Source organism: Anas platyrhynchos, chromosome 1 (assembly GCF_047663525.1).
Source record: "Anas platyrhynchos isolate ZD024472 breed Pekin duck chromosome 1, IASCAAS_PekinDuck_T2T, whole genome shotgun sequence".
Taxonomy (NCBI): Eukaryota; Metazoa; Chordata; class Aves; order Anseriformes; family Anatidae; genus Anas; species Anas platyrhynchos.
The window spans coordinates 58158854-58178657 of NC_092587.1; the positions used below are offsets into that span (position 1 = coordinate 58158854).

General features: G+C 40.6%; 1 protein-coding gene across 1 annotated transcript in view; it reads right to left on the reverse strand.

Annotated features, from left to right (window-relative positions):
• STAB2 (stabilin 2) overlaps window positions 1-19804 on the reverse strand; it is an 88583-nt gene that overhangs the window by 57144 nt on the left and 11635 nt on the right. Inside the window, exons 5-17 of the mRNA XM_038183810.2 lie at window positions 19602-19671; window positions 17173-17268; window positions 16743-16868; window positions 14825-15021; window positions 13686-13819; window positions 8267-8400; window positions 5499-5581; window positions 4653-4802; window positions 3241-3384; window positions 2515-2577; window positions 2295-2414; window positions 1533-1586; window positions 293-373 (exon numbers count right to left, since the gene is read on the reverse strand). Of these exons, the coding sequence (XP_038039738.1) occupies window positions 293-373; window positions 1533-1586; window positions 2295-2414; window positions 2515-2577; window positions 3241-3384; window positions 4653-4802; window positions 5499-5581; window positions 8267-8400; window positions 13686-13819; window positions 14825-15021; window positions 16743-16868; window positions 17173-17268; window positions 19602-19671 (1452 nt within the window). The remainder of the gene's footprint in view (window positions 1-292; window positions 374-1532; window positions 1587-2294; window positions 2415-2514; window positions 2578-3240; window positions 3385-4652; window positions 4803-5498; window positions 5582-8266; window positions 8401-13685; window positions 13820-14824; window positions 15022-16742; window positions 16869-17172; window positions 17269-19601; window positions 19672-19804) is intronic.

Consider the following 19804-nt stretch of genomic DNA (forward strand, 5'->3'; position numbering starts at 1 on the left):
GTCTTTAAAATAATTCCAAAAACTGGACAGAGCATAAATAAGGACCATTCCTGTACTGGGGATAATCATAAGAAAAGACTGCAGGTTGTCCTTACGTACCAGTCATTTGCTCTATACCCTTTACAGTACTAGTCTCTAGCAGTTTCTGGGTATGGCAGGCTGGAAATTTCTGCCTCATTACAGCAAGTAATTTCTCTGATGTTCCTCCCAGCCTCCCTGTTTCCCCTCCACATAAAAACAGCTGCCAAGCTCAGAGGGAGCTGGTCACAGGCGAAAGCTGCCTTGGACTTACAGTGCTGGTCCTGTTAAAGTGAAGGAACTGCTTCGCCATGCTTCGGATGTGCTCTATTGAGATGAGGCTGGCAGCCTCTAGCTGAAATGAATATAAGTTGATTAAAATAAATGTAACATCATTATTCTTTTCAAGTCCAGATTGATTTCACAAGAAAGAACACCTTTATCTTTGGGGTGAGCAAATTACTGTATTTTTTTTCCTAGCCCTGTGGGCAGCCTTGCATTGGCTAAACTGTTAGCATAATGAAGTTAGAATGATTATTTTAAACTTCAGCTGAGCTTGCTGCATCTGAACAGCTTGTTGCTCAAAAGTACATTAATATTCCCTCTTATCTATAGCATTCAGTTTAAGTAAAGTTATTGCCTCTCCCTGAAAATAGCCCTGTTTGCATCCTTAGACTGTCATGGAAATGGCAGTGCTGATATCCCGTGCAGGGGTGTGTGGGTCTTGTGCTGTGGACAGGGGGTGACCTCTGCCTTGGGCCCTGTCCATGAGGATTCATGAGCATGTTCTTCCTTCCTCAAAGCAGGGGCTGAGGTGGGAATGAACTTCACCCACTTCCAGCTTCAGTTGATGGTGGGGTTGCTGGCTTCTGCTTTTTTGCTTTTTGTTTCCAGCACAGAAAGGAATAGAAATACAGGGAGCTTTTTTAGAAGATAACAAAACCACCCCTCTCTGATAAATGGAAGACAGATGCTAATCTTTGCAGAATTGGATCAGAGAGTGCTTTATTTCAATAGCAAGTCTTCTCTTCCTGCTAATCCTTCCTGCAGCCCTACTAGGCTGACAGCACCCCCAACAGGTTCAGGATGCCTTTGTGCGCGCGTGTGTGTGTATATATACATATTTATATATTTATATATATATATACTTCTATTTTACTGCATGGGCCAAGTCTCTCAATATACCAAAAGGTATATTTAAAAGTAGAAATAGTTCCATGCATGGAGCACAGTAGTGTTACACAACATTTTTTATTTGCCATGATTTGAGAACTACCCCATGTCTCCTGCTAGGGTTTCACTTAGATTGGTAAGCCTGGGGTAAAAGGTTTGTGTTCTCTGTTAGGGGCCTTTAGGCGTGACTGCCCTTAGCAAAGGCACTGCTGCCCTCCTTTGAAGACTTGCTGTGGGGTGCACTGAGTGGATGTCATTTTTTGAAAACCACTGCCTTCAGAGTGGCAAAAGATCTGAAAATGCTGTTAATGCCCCTGAGCCAGTAAATCATCCACACTCACCTCAGCATTGGAAACAATGTGGTATCGGACTAGCTCCAGCAGCTTCCATGAACCCTGCAAAAACAAGAAAGAGGATTTCTTAGCCCAGCATGAGTAAGGCAAACACAACCTGGCCTATGAGAGGGCATGGGCATGAGGTCACCAGCTGAAGCTGGAAACTTCTGAGTCAGTGGTGGTGCTCGGTGAATGGCACGTGTCCTGCCAGTCCATGCCCTTGTCCCCCTGTCTTCTTTTTTTTTTTTTTTTTTTTTTTTTTTTTCTTTTTCAACATGGGCCTTTCACATGCTACAAGCCATCCCTGGTTTCCCCAGAAGCACTCCCTCCTCTCAGCCCTCATCGAATTGTGTGTCTACTGGCAGAGACAGGGGGTACCCAGGGGACATGATGCTGAGGTCCTTCTACCAGTAGCAACCCCAATTGATAGGGCCCCTGTGGCACCTGCTCCCGTTGATCATTCCCAACAGGGGTGACGCCTCCTATGGCAGAGTTTGGGTCTTTGCCAGGCGGCCATCAGGGCTGGGCTGTCAGGACAACAGCAAGTGAGCAGGGACCTGGTGTGGGGGCCTTGGCATCACTTCATATGATGGTAGGCCCCAAATCTTATTCCTCTGTAGTATATTCCTGATCTTTGTTAGATAGCTTAAGCCTTGATCTCCTTAAGTTAAATGAATGCTAAAGCTGGAATACTACATATGTATGCATCTACTTTATATTCCACTCACATACCTACTTAGAACAATTTGCTCTATAGAAAGTCTGTACCTCTGCAGAAAGCAGGTAATCCATAGCCTCAGCTTTCATATTATTCAGAGCTCCATTACTTGGAATGAAGACTGTGTAAGGTCTGTTCTCCTGCTGTAAATCCATTCCCAGGCCAGTTTTCTGTTTTGGTTTACAAATAAAAGTGAAATTACATATTAATTTTGGAAAACATCCTGAAATAATTGTATGGTTGTATGGAATTGCTTTTCTGAATCCTTACCTCTATCAAAGATGTGAATTGGCTGTATTTTTCATTATCTTGAAGCACTGACATTATGGTTTCCTAAAATAAGATGAACATCAGATTTATTTTAGTTGGGTTACTTAAAATGAATGGCAGTTCTTATAAGACAGTTTCTGAATTACTGTATGGCTCTCAGTTATTAGAGATCTGAATATATTTGTGTCTTCATGTGGTTTGTGCGGATGTGCTGTTTGGAAACAACTGAGGTGGTATGGTCTTCTAGTCTACATGCAATGCTGGCTTAGAGTTTGTCATTGTTCTGAAATACTGTGTGGGCACAGAACATATAAATGTGTGTGTTATTATTTGTGCATTTTCAATGAAAAGGGGCAGAGGGAGAAAATATTCACAAAAACAGCACGTAAATGGTGAACACTAAGCTGGGCACTAAAAATCCCAAAGCATCCCAAATTATAAGTTTTTGTAATTTTAGCCTTTGGGGTGTCTGTGTGTGTGTGTGAATGAAAGCTCAAATGCAGTGAGTACAACCGTGTCTATGGACCAGCCTGGCAGAAGAGCAAGTATCTGTCTGCCTTAGAAACTGCATTGCTACTTTCCACCTTGAATGTTGTTTCTCTGAGTTGATGCACAGTGTCTCAGTAGTTTGTCTAGCTGCTGTCAGTCACATTCCTTTGCATTAAATGAACGTAAAACTGTTGTAAAAGAAAGTCCAACGCTGTATGTGTATAGCATACGTCTCACCTCTTTGTTGCTTTCAAATGTTGGCTCTATGTTGTCCATGGATTTGTCAACAATGTGCAAAATTCCATTGGAAGCAATAATATCACCCTGTAAAAGTTTTCCTTTCCTCTTTCCCCCCTGGATTCTAATTCTTAGTTGATTATCCTGAAAGAAGACAGGCAGTAGTGAGCTCTTTATCATGGAATGACAACAGGTGGAGTATGCATGTTGAATAATATCTAACAGCTGCTTCCATCGCCAACATCTGGGCCATTTAAATCTGGGGAGGCTAAAGGTTGCTTCCAATGCCTATCAAGGAAATGGAAAACATTCCTTTGAATTTGGATTGGGACCATGTTATTTTGTTTCAGAACAGCAAAGTTTGGCAGAGAAGCAGGTATGGGGGAGTGACCTGTTAGCAGCATACCTGAGAGAACACTGATGACTCTTACTAATAAAAATCTGGGAGGAAATGATTTAAAATGTGATTGCAGTGAATGGGTCAACTCCCATAATCTGAAGGGACTACAAACCATTTCCTTATATTATATGTATATTTAAAACAACAAAATGTTGCTGATTGTGCACTGTTCTGAAGCCTGCAGGAAGCTAGCAGGCCTCAGACAGCAATAATATTTTCCTGTTACAAATGGAATGCGTGCTCATTAAAGAAATACAATAGATCTCGTTTCTTAGATGTCACTGATTTACTAGAAAACATGAGAAGTACTTCATTTTAGCCCTTACACAGGCTCAAGCCATTAACAGATATTTAGTGGACCAAGAACAATAGCTCTTGAAAAATCTAGTAAAATCTGTTATAGCAGCTGTAGAGAATACATCTTTGAAACCGTGGCATCAGACTGCCCTAATGTTTGCTAACATCAAATAGACAGGCTTGTGTTGAACTTTACCCCACATTTTTCATGATAAATTGCTATGTGAATTTTATTTATGTTGAAGACTTCTATTTCCTGCATTGTTCAAAGGATGCCCAGGCTGATACTCAGTGGAAGGTGGGATCTATATTGCAGTCAGTGCTTGCTCTGTGTGAGCTGAACACAGCGTTTCCAGCATAAGCTCTGAGCTTTTACCTTCCCACACCACCTCACAGTTTTTGTGCTCTTTTAATGCCCCCTTTAGCTCTGATGGCTAAAATGTCCCCTCTAGCTCTGTTGGCTATGTCTGCAGATTTAAGATGGCTTAAGATGAGCTGTATTACTCTACATTTTAGAGCTGTAGTTACTCAGCAATGATGCAATTCCAAAACTAACTTTTGTTTTCACTGATTTTGTTGCCAGTGAGGTTTTAAGTTTCTGCAGCCTGATGCCTCACAGAGGAAAGATGTTTTATACTGATGTTTTGAATTAAACATCAGTTAGACGTTTTGAATTAAAACCATGAAGTCGTATCCTTGCTGGAAGGTCACTTACCTTTTCTCCTCTTGATATCTCTCCTGACTTGCCAGTCAAAGTATATATTACATTAGTATTATTCAAGCTACTGGTATCCAATTGACCAGCAATTATATGGAGTTTCACAAAGTACTGTGCTTTCAGTTTATTGCTCAGAAGGTCCTTTATCTAGAAAAAGAGAAGAAAAGAGATGTATTTCAATACAGGATTCATCTTAAATAAATAAATAAAATCATAGTGTAATTTTCCTGCAACTGTTAAATTCTGAAATGATATGTTTTCTTCTGAAGTGAGGTGATAGTCTGAACAAAGTAAAGGTCTCTTGGTTTCAGTTCAGATCCCATGCCTATATACCTGCATGTGTGGTAAGTAGTGCCTCCAAGACCTTTGGTGGAAGGTCCTGTATATTAAGCCCTTTAAAATGAGCCCACGTTTTTTTTTTTTTTTTTTTAAACAAACAAACAAGCAGAAAAACAAACTATGAACAAACAAAAACACCCCACCAAACCACCCCACCAGCAAAAGCACTTTTTAAAAAAATCACTCTTACACAAAGGGTTACTTTTAGGACTTCCTGTTGAAAATTCAGCTCTTAATTCAAGTGAAAAACCCTCAAACATATACGTGGGACAATCCAAAATTTACTTAAAACACGACTACATTCTACTCTGATTCACCAAACTATTTTGCTTTTATTTCAAATAGTAAAAAGACAGCCTCTGGTCTCTAGACTTGAATGGTATGCCAGAAGTATACTAGAGCAAAAAGTTCTGAATCTGCTGAATCAAAGTGCTTTCAATGCAGATTAGATTTCTGAAAGAGCTAAATCTCTCTCATTCAAAATCCTTGTTGTTGTTTACTTACATTGATACCTTTGAGTCCCCTGTTTGTCGGTACAAGCACAGTAAAGGGTCCCAGGTTACTCAATGGCCATTCATAGACATTTTCTTATAAGGAGAAGAGAAAAAATGATTATTGAGTATTTAAAAGCTCATTAAAGGAAGGAACTCTACATTCTGTGTGAGGTATGAAAGGGCAGAACAAGCAAGTATAGTATCTGTGATTACGAAATGTTAATTTAAGATTCTAGAAGATGAACCATTGAAAGACAGTGGAATGTTAATCCAGGTGCTGCTGTGTATTAAACCCAGGATGAGGCAAAATACTCAGAATGCTTCTAGTACCCTGGATTCCATGGCATGCAAGCCAGGGTGATGGCCACGAAAACAGCACTGCTTTAGAGCTGTGCTTTTGCAGGGAAATGTCTTCCTGATTTAAATCAATTCAGGCTTCATGGGATAAGGGATATGTGGTTGACAACCTCCTGGTAATGCAAATATCAGCAAACACATAGCTGGAAATAAAAGCTGATGCACTGCAAGTTAATTAGTTTGCTTGCTACCCAGATGGTATTTCCATTTCCAAGACAGCCAGAGAAGACTACTGAGTCTGTAGCTGAAGCCATTAAATATTTCTAATAATCAGTTCTTTTCTCAGAGTTTTGAAATTAGAAGTGGGGAAAAAAAAAAAAAGGCATCTTTATAGTCATTATGGGTATGTTGTACCACAGGATATATCTTAAAATTAATACATTGTCTGGACTATTCTGCCTTATATTCTTAGTTTTTGAAAGACATTAATGTGGAGTGAATATATTGTAAAACAACCTATGCAGTTAACGTGTCTTTATTGACTGGCTGGTGAATCATATGGCACATTTAAGTCCAAAATTTAACCAAATAACATAACATTTGGATTGTTGTTGACAAATGGTGGCACTCAGCATGCCACGCACTTTTCAGACAGAAGGAGAAACACAGAGAAATTTCAACTTAGCTCTCATTGCTGAGGCAATGGATATCTGTTTTCAGTGCTAAATATAAAGGCAATTGCCATTTTTTTTCCTTGGCCAGCTATGTAGGATTCTTACTCTATTCTCGTTAGTCATTGAGGGCCTTTTTTTCTTAGTTGCTGGGCTCAGTGAGAAGAACTAAGCAAATTATATTAAACAGGAGGGATTTCTTCATATTTGTAAATCTAATTCCAAAATCCATTTTGATTCTAGCAGTGTTTGTTCCTGGCTCAAATTTTTTGACACTGCAAAGATAAAGATCGGGTGGTAAAGATAGTTCTGTTCTCTTTACAGGGTGGCTGCAATAACTGCTAAAGGCTGGACTCATTTCTTTGGACACCTCTTTGCTATTGTGCCACAATTGTAAACAGATATGAACATCTTTGAGGAGGGTGAGTCATCTAGCTAGCTAAAAGAATCCCTTATTTTTTTTCCTATACTTTTTTACCATTTTATTTGAGAGTTCACAAATAATTTGCCTTTAATTTCCCAGGAAAAGCTCTGTGTACAAATGCACATTTTCTAAAACCTTTGTCCTGCCATCAGAAATTCCTTCTGCTGCCACCATCCTTCCTGCTTAGTGCTTTCTGGGATATTTCCTTCTCGTGCTCTCCTGTTGCATTTCCAAACCTCATAAATACCAAGGATTTGCAGCTCATCTGATTATAGGATTGCATTTGTCCTGAATAATAAAATTCAGCTACAAAGGAAGTATTTGGATCTGCCTTGAAAATGGATTTTACATTATGATCTAATTTAAGTAGTTAACACCTTTCCCTCCATTTCTTGAATTTCATCATTTTTATCTGATATGTTATCATGGCTTTGTACAATTAGATGATATGCAGGACAATGACAGCTTTGGGTGTTATGGTGTGATGGATATAACTTTATTATTAGATAGTGTGGGATAATATGAGTTTTAAATTTAAAATTAAATACCAAAATGTGCTAAAGTGTGGCTGAATAATTGGCTTCTCTATGCCTTACTATGCTATTAAAATACTTTCCTAAAACAAGGGTAACAAAACAGATTAAATTTATGTTAGAAAATGCCAATGCACTGAGTTTGAAACACTCTTTTGAGGGGGATTATGGTTTAGCAGGATTTTTGTCAAATACAAGCAAAATTTCTGATGGAGAAATGGCTGCTCTGCAGCTGGCAGTCCTATCCTGCAGCTCTGCAGGACATCTCAGGTGCTTTGGTGGTGGACACCTCATCCATGAGCCATAATGGGCTCCACCTCCCTCTGCAGTCAATTTAGAAACCTGAAGACCCCTGTCCCCCAGCTGCGGCCAAGGTACTCTAGGGTGAATCAGAAGGAAGGTCCTGAGGGTGACAAAGACTGGGTAGTGATAGTTTCTTCCCCTCTCCTCTCTACTCTTTCCTGGTGAAAGCAGTGCCACTGTTGATGGTTGGGGGACTGGAAAAGAGGGACCCAGCTGTTAATTGTGGTGTTTTGGTGGATTTCCATGCTTTGTTCTCTATCAAATATCAGTTATCCAAAGCAATGGGGCTAGGGATGGAGAGGATTTTATCCTATGGGGCAAAACCCACTGGTCATACCAAATCATGTGTGAGGGATCATGGGAGCATATTTAGCACTTCTGCTTGGAAATTTTTGGAGATTGCTTAACATGGTGAGCAAAGGCAGCTCTAAGTGGCCAGAGGGAGCCTGTGGTGGGCAGTGTGCACTGTGTCATGCCATTGGTGGCACGATCCTGCTGCCAGGGAAGTGGTGAGGAAGGCACGGCAGGAGGTGACCGTGTGCTCACTTACCCATGAGTGATAAAGCAGATGTCAGCTTGCCTTGCCACCGTCCTCCCACTTCAGTGTTCAGGTCTTGGAGGCGCTCCATGATGCTTCCATAGCACACAAACCCGTTCCCCACAAAGCCCCTCTGGCATGTACACCTGTGAAGGGATTGTCGCTTTAGCTGTGTGTTAATGCACTGTGGGTTCAGTAAGGCTCTGGCTAAGCACGCTCCAGGTGTTATTAACTACTTCTCTGAAGGCTTATTCAGGAACAATAATGCATTTTAGTTTTGCATCTTTCCTTCAGCATGCTGTAAGTTAGCAGTTGGTAGTGGGATGGTGTATGCATTTTGTCATTTAATGGGTAATGATATTAATTGTTTTTTTCATCACTTGGCCAGCTGTAAATTTCCCTTGCTCATGTAGCCACTTCTGTGGCTTATATCAAACCTTGACTCAACAGTGTGATGAATGTGAAACTGCATTACTTTGCAGTAAGAGTGCCCTTAAATCCCAGCTATTTAAAGAATTATAGCTGTGTGAGCAGTGGCTCAGTGTGTTATACGTGCAGGTGTGTAGGGAAGCGTGGTGGCCACTTCCCTGACATGATGTCCTTCTGTCAGCTGGGCAGTGGTGTGTTGGTGGTGTCTGTCTTGCAGGGCCTTTTTGACAAGGGGCTCTGGCTACGTGATGCACTTGGCCATGGTGCAGTGTGTGGCCTCACATCCCCTTTGGGGTTCCTGAACGTGGTGGTCACTGAAGCCCAGCAAGCCATGGAGCCTGCCTGCTCATGGGCAAGGAGAGGCTGTGGTGGAACGGTGTGAGGTGTCACCCCCACAGCAGTGGGGAGGTGATGGAAAGCTTTAAGCCTCCAGTCACTCCTGGCGGCTTGGCAGGAGTAATGGTGGTTACATACATGTATAAAGGGGGTAGTGGCAGCTCATTGATCCCTGTGATAGAGGTAAGCACCTGTCTGGTAGAAAAGATGTGGCAGGGGTGTCAGTCCTTTCAATAAAGCAAAGTGGTTGAGTGTGTTACGATGACTTTTAAGTAACACAACCGTTTTGGACAATGATACTGGTATCTTAACATTATCTTTCTTCTGAAGCTGCAGAAGCATAAAACCTTGTGCTTTTTCCGATGTATAATTTGTGCTGCTGCTGTGTCTGTACTGGCAAGAGCACGTCATCTGTGACATCCTGGCTGTCCCATGGGGATGCCAGCCTGTGAGTGGTGTCAGTGATGCGTGGTAGACCCAGCCCTACGTACTTCCAGGGCAGCCTTGGGTTGTGTTGCCCAGATGAGTGATGGGCAAAACCTTGAGAAGAACTCAACAGCCTTGCTGCCTGGAGGTGGCTGTGTTTAAGGTAATGTGTTGTAACCAAGGCAAAATTGAAAGGAAATTTATGGAAAAGCAACCCTGAGTGTCAATCTGTCATTTTCTGTCTCATAAGGGAGGAAACACATGAAAATTGGACTTAAAAGCCATGAAAGGCTCAGTGTTCAAGAGAGGTGGGGAAAAAATTGTTGGTTGTTGACAGGGTCGACACGTGCTTGTATTAGGTGCTGATGGGTACAGGTGGTTGTGATTTTCAACAAGCAACTGACCTTGCATGTGCCTCGACCTTGTGTCAGCCTGGCTATGGACAAGGAGAGGTGGTCAGTACTTTCTGAAAATCTGGGCTCTTAAAGCCTGCCTCAGAGTGAGCAGCTACCAACACCTGCAGTTTTTGCCAGTCAGCAATTTCTATTGCACCCTTCAGAAATGCTGCACCTAGGGGATGAGCTGGAAGTGTCAGCTCTGTGATTTACTCATCTCCAGGGCTAAAATTAAAGCAGGCACTTGTCAACATGTAGCACGCACAGAAAGAAATTCTAACTATATTTAGGAGGCTAAACAACTATATTTGGCTAAACAACTGTGTTGCCAAACGTTGGCTTTTAATAATGCTTTTCCTAATCAAGTCTCCAGCATGTTCAGTATTTATGTAAGCCCTATCCATAATGACACATCCATGTGGACTTTTTAATTATTATTATTTTTAGTATCATTAGGTATCAAACATTATTCCACACATCTGAAAAATCTCCTTTATATAACTAATGACCTAACCATTTCCATGTGCTGGCTGTTACGTACACAGATTTGCCAATCACAGAAGTATCAACCTGATGCCAAGTTAACTCCTGTTTGCTATGTTAGTTCTCATGTCTGGATGGAAAGTGTCTTTAACATAGCTTTTCTTGATGATAGCAATCTTACTCTAAAATCTCCACAGTCTCTGGAAACTGATGAGGTTGCATATAGACTCAGGGGGATATAAGCTAGGATTTTGGCCAGGAGGCTCAAGCTTTGATTCTTTCTGGTCATGGGTAAAAATGGCAGGCTAGAAGCATTGTAAATTGTTAGAATGAAACTTGGATGGTGAGCCAACTTCTTTTTAAGGGGATCTCTTGGGTAGAGGGTAAGACTGCAGCCCTGATGAAGGGTTTGGGGCTGGGAGGTAGAAGCAATTCCTCCTTGGGGGCTGACCCCTTTCTTCTGTGGTGGTGGAAACCGATGGGGTAAATATCACTGTACTGATGTACGTAGTCGCCTTTGCTTCTGAGTGGAGAAGGAAAACCTGAGGCCTTAAAGAAGCTGAGGAACAGTTTAATAGAAAAAAGAAACCACCCTTGAAATACTGAACAAATTAGATAAAGGTTTCAAAATAAATCTCTCTTTTTCAGCAAACAACCATAAAAGAAGAGAGAGGTTAAACACTAAATTTTTGGCTATCACGTCCAGGGGTACAATGAATTGCAGAAATACCTACCTAGTTTGAAATTAATTTTCTGAGGAAAATACTGCTTATAAGAGAGTATGAGCCCAGTAACATGGTTTGGATTTGCCTTCAGAGGAAAGCATTTAACAAGTACAGAGTAGCACTTATCTCATGGGCTTGAGGCCTTCCACCTGACTACCATCTCACCGTCTTCAGTGCAGTAATTTACTCTGTGTGGTTGGGATAAGGAAGGACCAGCTAGGTAGCTGTCTGCATCGATTTTGTCTTAGTTTGCCTGGAGCGTCTGGTTTACAAGTCATACTGCGTATGGCCGGACAGGTTATGCTTTGAATGCGTTGTGTACTACAAGGGCTGGGTGTCTCTGAAGAGGAACAGATTTATAAAAAAGTCTTGCTGGACAATTTAAACTGAGTTGTTTGTTCTCATGATACAATGCATGGACAGCATAGGAAAAAGACTGGGGAGCCGCCACAACTTGAGTTTACCTAAGAAGAGGAGCAGAATTATATCTTTCCGGAAAAGGGAAGCTCAGCTTTCCATCTCCATTTATTTTAATCTATTTTAAAAAGGGGGGTTTTCTTTATGAAGCTACTAATTTCTACGCTGAAGACAGAGTCAGAATAAAAATTATAGTGGAATTTGAAAAGAAAATAATGGGAGATCAGCTGAGGGAAAGCTGGTTCAGCTTGGAAACCAGAGAAGTTACAGTCTAACATTCAATGTAATTTTGCACCAGCTGAAGCAGCAAGGCTGTATGTAATTACTTGCTGAAGCAGTGCTATTGAAAGTGTCAGCACTCATTCAGAAAAGATCTATTTGGGAGCAGAAACAGAGATGATCTTGATTTTCCAAGAGGTTACTGTGTTATGTTCATAAACTCTAAACATTTGTCTTGTCTACATGTTTATGTAAGTACAAATAATTTGATTCTGGAGAAATCAGAAGCAACAATATGTGGGAAGTCTTTTAAAAACTAAAACAAATGGAAGGGAATAAACTTGGGTTTGTGGACTCACTACAGCTCTTTGTTTTAGAAGTTTGAAAACCAAACAAACAAAAAAACACAAAAGCATATCCACAGAACCCCAAATGCATTTAAAAGCTGGGCTGCAGCCAAAATACTTTTACATGTATCAGAAACAATTTAATGTGTCCACATTTGCTAATTATTTTCTTTGCAAATTTCCTATTTTGTAAATGGATTCACCTTAACTGGAAATTATTCAGTACTGTTTCTCTTTTTGCCAAGTAGATAGGAGTGGGATTCAAATCATATTAAAACTTTCTTCTGTTCTATTTTTGCTGTTAAAGGTCATGAAATGAATGACATGCAAGGCATTTGTTTGCTTTTTTCAGTAACAAGTCATACATTTTTACTGTCATAAATTTTAAAATTAAAAAACAAACAAGACAAAACCTAGCTGTTGAAGATTAAGTTGCAACAGTGAAACAGTGATGTTTTAGAAAGGAAAGGTGCTGATTTGTGTGCTGTGGAATTTGTTTTTAATCTTTCAACTCATTAAAATTAGCATTTTAGTCTTGATTTCACATGGAAATACTCTTCGATCTTTAAAGTTTTACACCTGGCTCTGCTGGTGTGCTGCAGCAGCCAAGTGTACTTTTGAGTACTACAATATGCTGCAGAAATGAACCAGGGGATATTCTAGAGAAATTTGTCGGAAATGCACAATAGCTTACACAAAGGCAATGTTGATTTTTAACTGTAAGAAAAAGCTCAATAATGAAGCAAGCACTGGCAATAAGAATGCTCTCCCATGTGAACACTTGCTGTCTGTAAATCTATAAAATAAATAATTTGTTCCCCAACTTACAACTGATGGCCTAATTTGTCTTTCAAATTCTAATTCTCAGCTCCCAAAATCTAGCACTTCTTGGACACCTCTGTAGACTCAGTACTAGCTGTCACTGGCCTATAAAAACATGTAATTCCAGTTTCTTGTTTTAATACAGCGTTGCTAAGTCCAGTGTTAAAGCCAACTTTCCTCCTAACATCTGCTTAGCAAATTTCTGTACAGGAAAACAAATTCTGACAGAAGTTGCACAGCTTCCCACATACTTTGAGGAATCTGCGGAGGCGGGTGTTGCTTTCACAGCATGGGGAACAGATGCCCTGGTTGTATCTGCATTAGTATACTAAAAAGGGCCAGAGCTCTGGTGCTGTCCTGGGATAATTAATGCTGATTAATTTTTAGCATGCTGCCTGGCATGGTTCTGGCATACACAACGTTTTCCCAGGCAATGCCCAAGCACAGCTGAAGGGATAACATGTGCCAGGGACCTCTGCCAAGAGGCAGTTACTCTTCTTTGGAGGAGGAAGAGTATTTAGCTGTGAGCCAGACCATGCTGCTTGCCCTTAGGAACAGAAAAAAGGTTTTGGTCCTTATTTACTAATGTAGAAATGACCTCTGAGAGCTAATAAAAATAAAACTTAATAGGCATTAGTGATTGGACTGATGAAATTAAGCATGTCCTAACTGGTTCACCCTAACCCCATTAAATCCCATAATTTGTGCTTGATAATGAAACTATTAATGATAACTTCAGGAGGTTTTCATCCACTGGATTTATTTTAACTGCATGCTTACTACAGGAGGAGGGAGAAACTGGGTGAAAGCTTTAAAAAGCAAAAAGACTTACGTGATCTGTCCTGGTGCAACCATTGAACATTTAGCTTTTTTGTGGCAGGTGTTGTTTGTTTCACATAAGTCTATCATGCTGCATCCTTTCCCAGGTACAAAGTTTGTATAATGCTCCTTGCACTCACAGTGGGACTACATCAGAGGGATGGAAGAGGAGAGAGAAAAATCAGACATGCACAAAGTGTATGTTTCAGCATACTTTCTGCTACTAGGATTTAAAAAAATGGAAAACTTTCAAAGCCTTAGTTAATCACCTGGTGAGTTTAGTTGCAAGTATAAAGCTTATCCCTATTTATCTAACTCCCTTTGAGGCTTTACCCACTCCAGAAAACTACTGACACTCAGTTAAAGCCCTTTAGATTCAATTCTGTGACCAGAAAACATTTTAAATCAGCATGGATAGGTTAAAGCCTCTGCTCCCGCAGTCCTCAGCCTCTCAAAAGAAGTGCCAAAGCACATTATTTACTGGTGAGGCATATCAGCAGTACACACCAGCCTGAGTGTGCCAGCCACGTGCAGCTTGCTGAAAAACTCCCAAGTGGAGAAACTTATATGACCATGAGCTTCAGGACAACCCTGGGTAACTGACTCCCTTTTCTGCTCCTCAGGGTGTCCAGGCAAGACAGGCATGGTCTATAGAAGTTTTGCTTTCTCAGTGTCAGGAGTACAATAGAGAAATTTGAGCCAGTTCCCAACAGCATGAATGCTATGCAGTCTTTACATGGTGCCATTCGTCAGTAGTTCTTAAAGATCCAAATTATGCTAACTTTAGGTGTTTAGCTGCAGTATCTCTGTAAGAACCCTACTGGTCCGTGCAGTCACAGAAATTCAACTCTGAGAAGCTTCGTTTCGGTGCCTCCATTTAGAGGAAACAAATTTGAGCCAAAACATTCCACAAAACAGACCACACTAATGTCATTCCCATCTTCAGAGGGAAACACACTAGCATGCATAGATAGAGAAAGAAATGGGGTCCCTCCTGGCCACCTGCAAGGCTTATGCCAAAGCCAGGAGTAGATCTTGGCTTCCCTGAGGCCTGTGCCTGTACCCTCATGGCGTCTTTCTGGAGACAAAGCAATTTTTTTTTTCCTGGGCAGCTGACAAAGGAAACATCTGAAGCACAAGTTTAACACTAACCTTTCCTGGGCCATCATATATGCAAACGGTAGACTGTGCGAGGCAGTTTCCATATATTGCTTGGCACGGGTCTATGGGTAAGCAGACTTGACCATCCCCTTTGTATCCTTCTTGACAGGCACATTTGTGGTGATTTGGTCCAAGGTAAATGCAGTTGGCATTAGGATCACAGACCTTTTTGGAGCATGGGTTGATAGCTTGAAAAAAAAAAAAAAGTAAAGGAATTATTGTCCACCACCCTAAAACTGAAGACAAGGATTTGCTCAAGCATCTCTATGTCAAACAAAGCCCGGGCAGACTAAACTTCTCATAACAGCCAAGTCTGAAGTATCGTGGCGACATAAAGACAGGAGGGAGGAATGTGTTTATACTAACGTACTAACATAGCAACTGTTTGCTTTTATACAGAAATGATCTCTTAACTTGGCAAATTATGTTATAAACAGATTAAAAGATATAATGTGCTCATTAAAATATTACAACTATTTTCCTGTTCTGTGGTGGATTTTAACTACAGTACGTCAGGTATGTGATATGAAGTCAGTAAAGGCTTTAAGTGTGTGCTAGATCAGTTGGAAACTATTTCTCAATACAATAGGTCTGCTGCTTTCTTTCCGGTAATTAAACAATATAATGTCAACCATTCAGCTGTATGGAAAACTGGCCAGCAAGTTCTTTAGTTGTGTCTTCCACACTGTTGTAGGTTCAGGACTGGACTGGAAGCTCACTGTTTATTTCCAGGAACTGTTTTTTTTTTTTTTTCCAAGTCAATGGCATTGTTTGTCCTTGTTCATATTCCAGCAGTGCTTGGAGAGCTTCTTTAGACACCTTTGTGTCCAGTTTAGGACACAGTCAAGCACATCTTGCAGGTGGAAGGATGGTACTTGCCGTCATCCCCTCTCCTCCTTGTCCCTTTTGTACCCCTCAGCTGGGACTGAGAGAGTTGGCAATGCTCGGCTTCACTCTCTCAAGCCTTCTCTTTTGTTCCGGTGTAAAATCACACGTGCACACATTTGTATGCTCAAACTAACCATGGACAATGCCACCTCCCAGTTGAGTTGGGGCAGTCACTGCTATCCTCTGTTACATATTTTGTTGTGCTGGAGCTGCTTGTCCTCTGCTTACCAGCCAGTCAAAAGTAAAAGATACTGGCTTAAGCCACAGGTAACTGGGCTTAAGCCCAGTAGCAAAAGACAGTAGGTAGGGCAGAGGAGCAACATTAATGTGGGCTTACTCAAGAGGTAAGGCAACTAGCATCCTTCTCTGCTCGTTGCTTGTCTGTGTTGCCTACTAGTAGAACCTTGCATTCCCTGAGAAGTCACTTTCTGCTGTCCTGCTCTTGGATGGTGGTCGAGTCTACTCAGAGAGGACTACCACACAGGATCAAGAGATACCAGAGTTAGGACCAAGAGATCCCAAGAGATGACTCAGTATCCATGTGAAAGAACTTCTTCACGGTGAGGGTGACAGAGCACTGGAACAGGCTGCCCAAGGGAGGTTGTGGAGTCTCCTACTCTAGAGATCTTCAAGGCCTGTCTGGACGCCTACCTGGGCAACCTGCTCTAGGGAACCTGCTTTGGCAGGGAGGTTGGACCCAATGATCTCTTGAGGTCCCTTCCAACCCCTACAATTCTGTGATTCTGTGATCCATGCTTTCAAGGGGACTTACTAGGTTTATTCTGGTTGTATGGACTGAAGTTTATGAGCAGTTGGACTGATGTGCGTCTGGGGCACATTTTAGTGCTTTGCTTCATCTGGAAGGAATCTAGCTTGTGCACCTGAGACTGCTTTGATATGTGAACCCAAGAACAGTTACGTCAGGATGATGGTGAGATTTGCTTCAGAAGTGTTTAATATCTGAACTGTAATAATAATGATGTTGTTCCCAAACAACCCAGTATACATTAAAATTACTCACGTTCACAATGTGTACCGTCCCCGTGGTAGTTGGGCAGACATGTGCATTGCAATCTTCTGCCATCCTCATCTGAGATAGTGCATCTTGAGTTTGCAGGGCACCGCAAGGCCTCACATTCAGCTATTGCTGAAGGACAGAGGGTGACAGATTAAGCTGTCTGCATACTCCTGTTCCAGGAGACATTGCAGCTTTCAGTATACCAGCTGAAAGTCCACCTGGCCTGGGGACCATCCATCCCATCAATCCCCATCTTTATTCTGGTGATTGAAGGGGTGACAATGGTTATGGAAGTTCACGGGCAGGGTTTGAGGTTCAGTGTATGTCTAATTGCTTAAGTAAATAACCTGAGACTAATTTTACATTTGTCCTCACCAATTCTAACTGTATCAGAGCCATCGAATATAACTTATATAGAAAACAGCCTACTTACGCTGATCACAGCTGAGTCCTTGGTATCCAGACAAGCACGTGCATCTTCCATCCCCTGTAATTCCACTATTGCACACTCCATGAACACAGTTGCAAACTATAAGGAGAGATAAATTGGCTTTAATGAATAAAGATAGTGTTTGGAAAGACATCATTAGTGGTTACCCATAGCAAATAGTGTCCTGGCCAACAGCTGTTAAATATTAAAAGCACAATTTTCAAACCAAGCTTTGATCAGACTTCATGAATTACAGGTTTCCATTAATGAGAAGATCAAAACTCGTAGCTGCATGTATCAGCAAATAACAGATACTGATTTTTGCAGTCTGATATAATAGCCTGAGGGCCTGAAAATCTTCAGGATGTGTTAAATATAAGACTTACCAGTTGCTATTATTTTAAAGCTTTAAAAATTTAACATATGATCTTGAGTCAAAATTGAATATAACATGTAGCAAATACTTTTTATAATCGTTAACAGATCAATAATAAATTGTATATTTTTGCTTTAATTCTGTTTGCCTCCCTCTCAAAAATCTCCAGAAGAGATGACTTTTGTAACTTCCCCTCCCCCCCCCCTAAACAGAATTAATTTTGTTAAAAGGATAATGAGTCACTGTGTTGGTTTAGGTCTGAAGCAGACTTTGTCCCTGTTTGTTCTTATATTCTGTTATTTCAGGTTATAAACCTTATAAAAGTACACTCACGAGGCTCTGTATTCAGAGTCCAGCCAACTATGATACCCCTCTATAAGTGGTTTTTGAAGCCTTATGTATTCTTAAAAAGCCTTATAGTTATAACTGTTTCAATTATGGTAATAGTGCTTTTTAAAAACACCCTGTACAGTTCCTCTTGAAAAAGCCTCTAAGATGTACAAAGTTGTATTGGTGACTTCCTGTTTAAGCTGCAGTGATGGTAGTTTACCCCCTTCCCTTTACAAATATATGCCATGTTCATGCAAATTGCCTATCTTAATTAATTTCTAATACTTTACCTGTGTTAGTAGTCCTACTACAAAAAGGAGAAACATCTAAGGTATTGTAGAAAAGCAGTTAGTCACAAATGCACGGTAATTATAGGTACTTAGAAAACCTGGATAAACTCAAATATCTGCAAGCTGAAGTGTAAAATGATCCTTGAATTAAAATGTAGTTGAATCTTTCAGCAGCTGCTTGGAAAATTACATTATTACATTTGCAATACTGAATTCATTCAAGTACCCTAATTTTATGAAAATGTCTTGGTTGCCTTTCTGTGTATCAACACTGGCATCCAGTGGACGGCTGGTGGAAAAAGAACCTTTAAATCAGCCGTGGTGTAGGATTAGTATAGAAAGGCCATCACAGATTATTTAAAGTGAGGCTGTTCATGACTCTTTTTTAGGAGTAACTTGATGCAGTTCTTGAGGGAACAAAGATTTATTTAAAGATAAACAGCTATTACTGCTTAAGAAAGCAGGCGATTTTGTGAACTTGTATAATGCTCATTAGGGTTGAGGAAGATAAGTAAAATAGTAGAAATCACTAAGAAACAGGCAAAATAGGAAAATATACAAATGTATACACTTGTGACCTATTTTAATTTTAAATAGTGCAAATAGCTCAGATCTTTCCCTCAATGTCCCACTACTCCTAATAGAAGTATGGCCAGTATGATCAAAAAAACACCCCACAACTAAATAAAAGCTACCCTTTTTCACAGTTTTTACTGAATTATGGAGCTCCATGGCACACAACATTGTGGAGACCAAGAGCAAAACTAGATTTAGAAACAAGTTATGTAATTTCTGGAGGATGGTCCAACAGGAGCCATTAATTTCAATACCACATGGGTATTTCATGCCCTATACAGATGTTCTAATTAGCAGATGAATTTAAAAGTCATACCAAAACACTGTAAACCACTATAAATTGTGCATTGATATGTTCCTGTCCAATATTTTGTAAGCACCGTTTAGATCAAGTAAATGCAAATCCATCATTTAGGATGAAAACTGGGTGACAGGATAACAGGGTGGCATACTGCAGGAACACAAAAATAATTCTAATCCCAAATTTATTTGACTGTTGGCTAAAAAAAAAAAAAGATATTTAAGATAAGATTAAGATATTTTTGCAGTGCTACACTGACAGTGTTCTCTGCATGACTCTGAGTTGAATGGAGGACTTGTTAGTGTTAGGTCAGAGGTTGGACTTGATCTTGAGGTCTCTTCCAACCTAGACAATTCTGTGATTCTGTGAATCCAGTCCCTCTATGAACGAGAAATTGAGTAGCTGCCTATTTTCTTTCCCTGTTGTATTTCTTGAAGCAGAGAGCAGCTCCTGGTGGGAAACTAAATGCCCTACCCGTTTCACTGTGGTATCTTAGTGTCTGAATATAGCTTGCACTCACCTGCTTTTCCCTGTTTCAATACAGAAGGCTTAAACTTACCTGATGTGCATTGAGGACCAAATAAATTCTCCTCAGCACATTTTTCACAGGCTGTCCCACCAAATCCTTTCTGTGAATTACAGAATGGAAATAAAAACTTTAATCTCTCATCTGTATACAGATAGACAGATAAACAGTTAGTAGCCTGGAAGCAACATCTTTAGCTTCCAAAAAAACCCCAAAGCACACCACCACCAAGAACA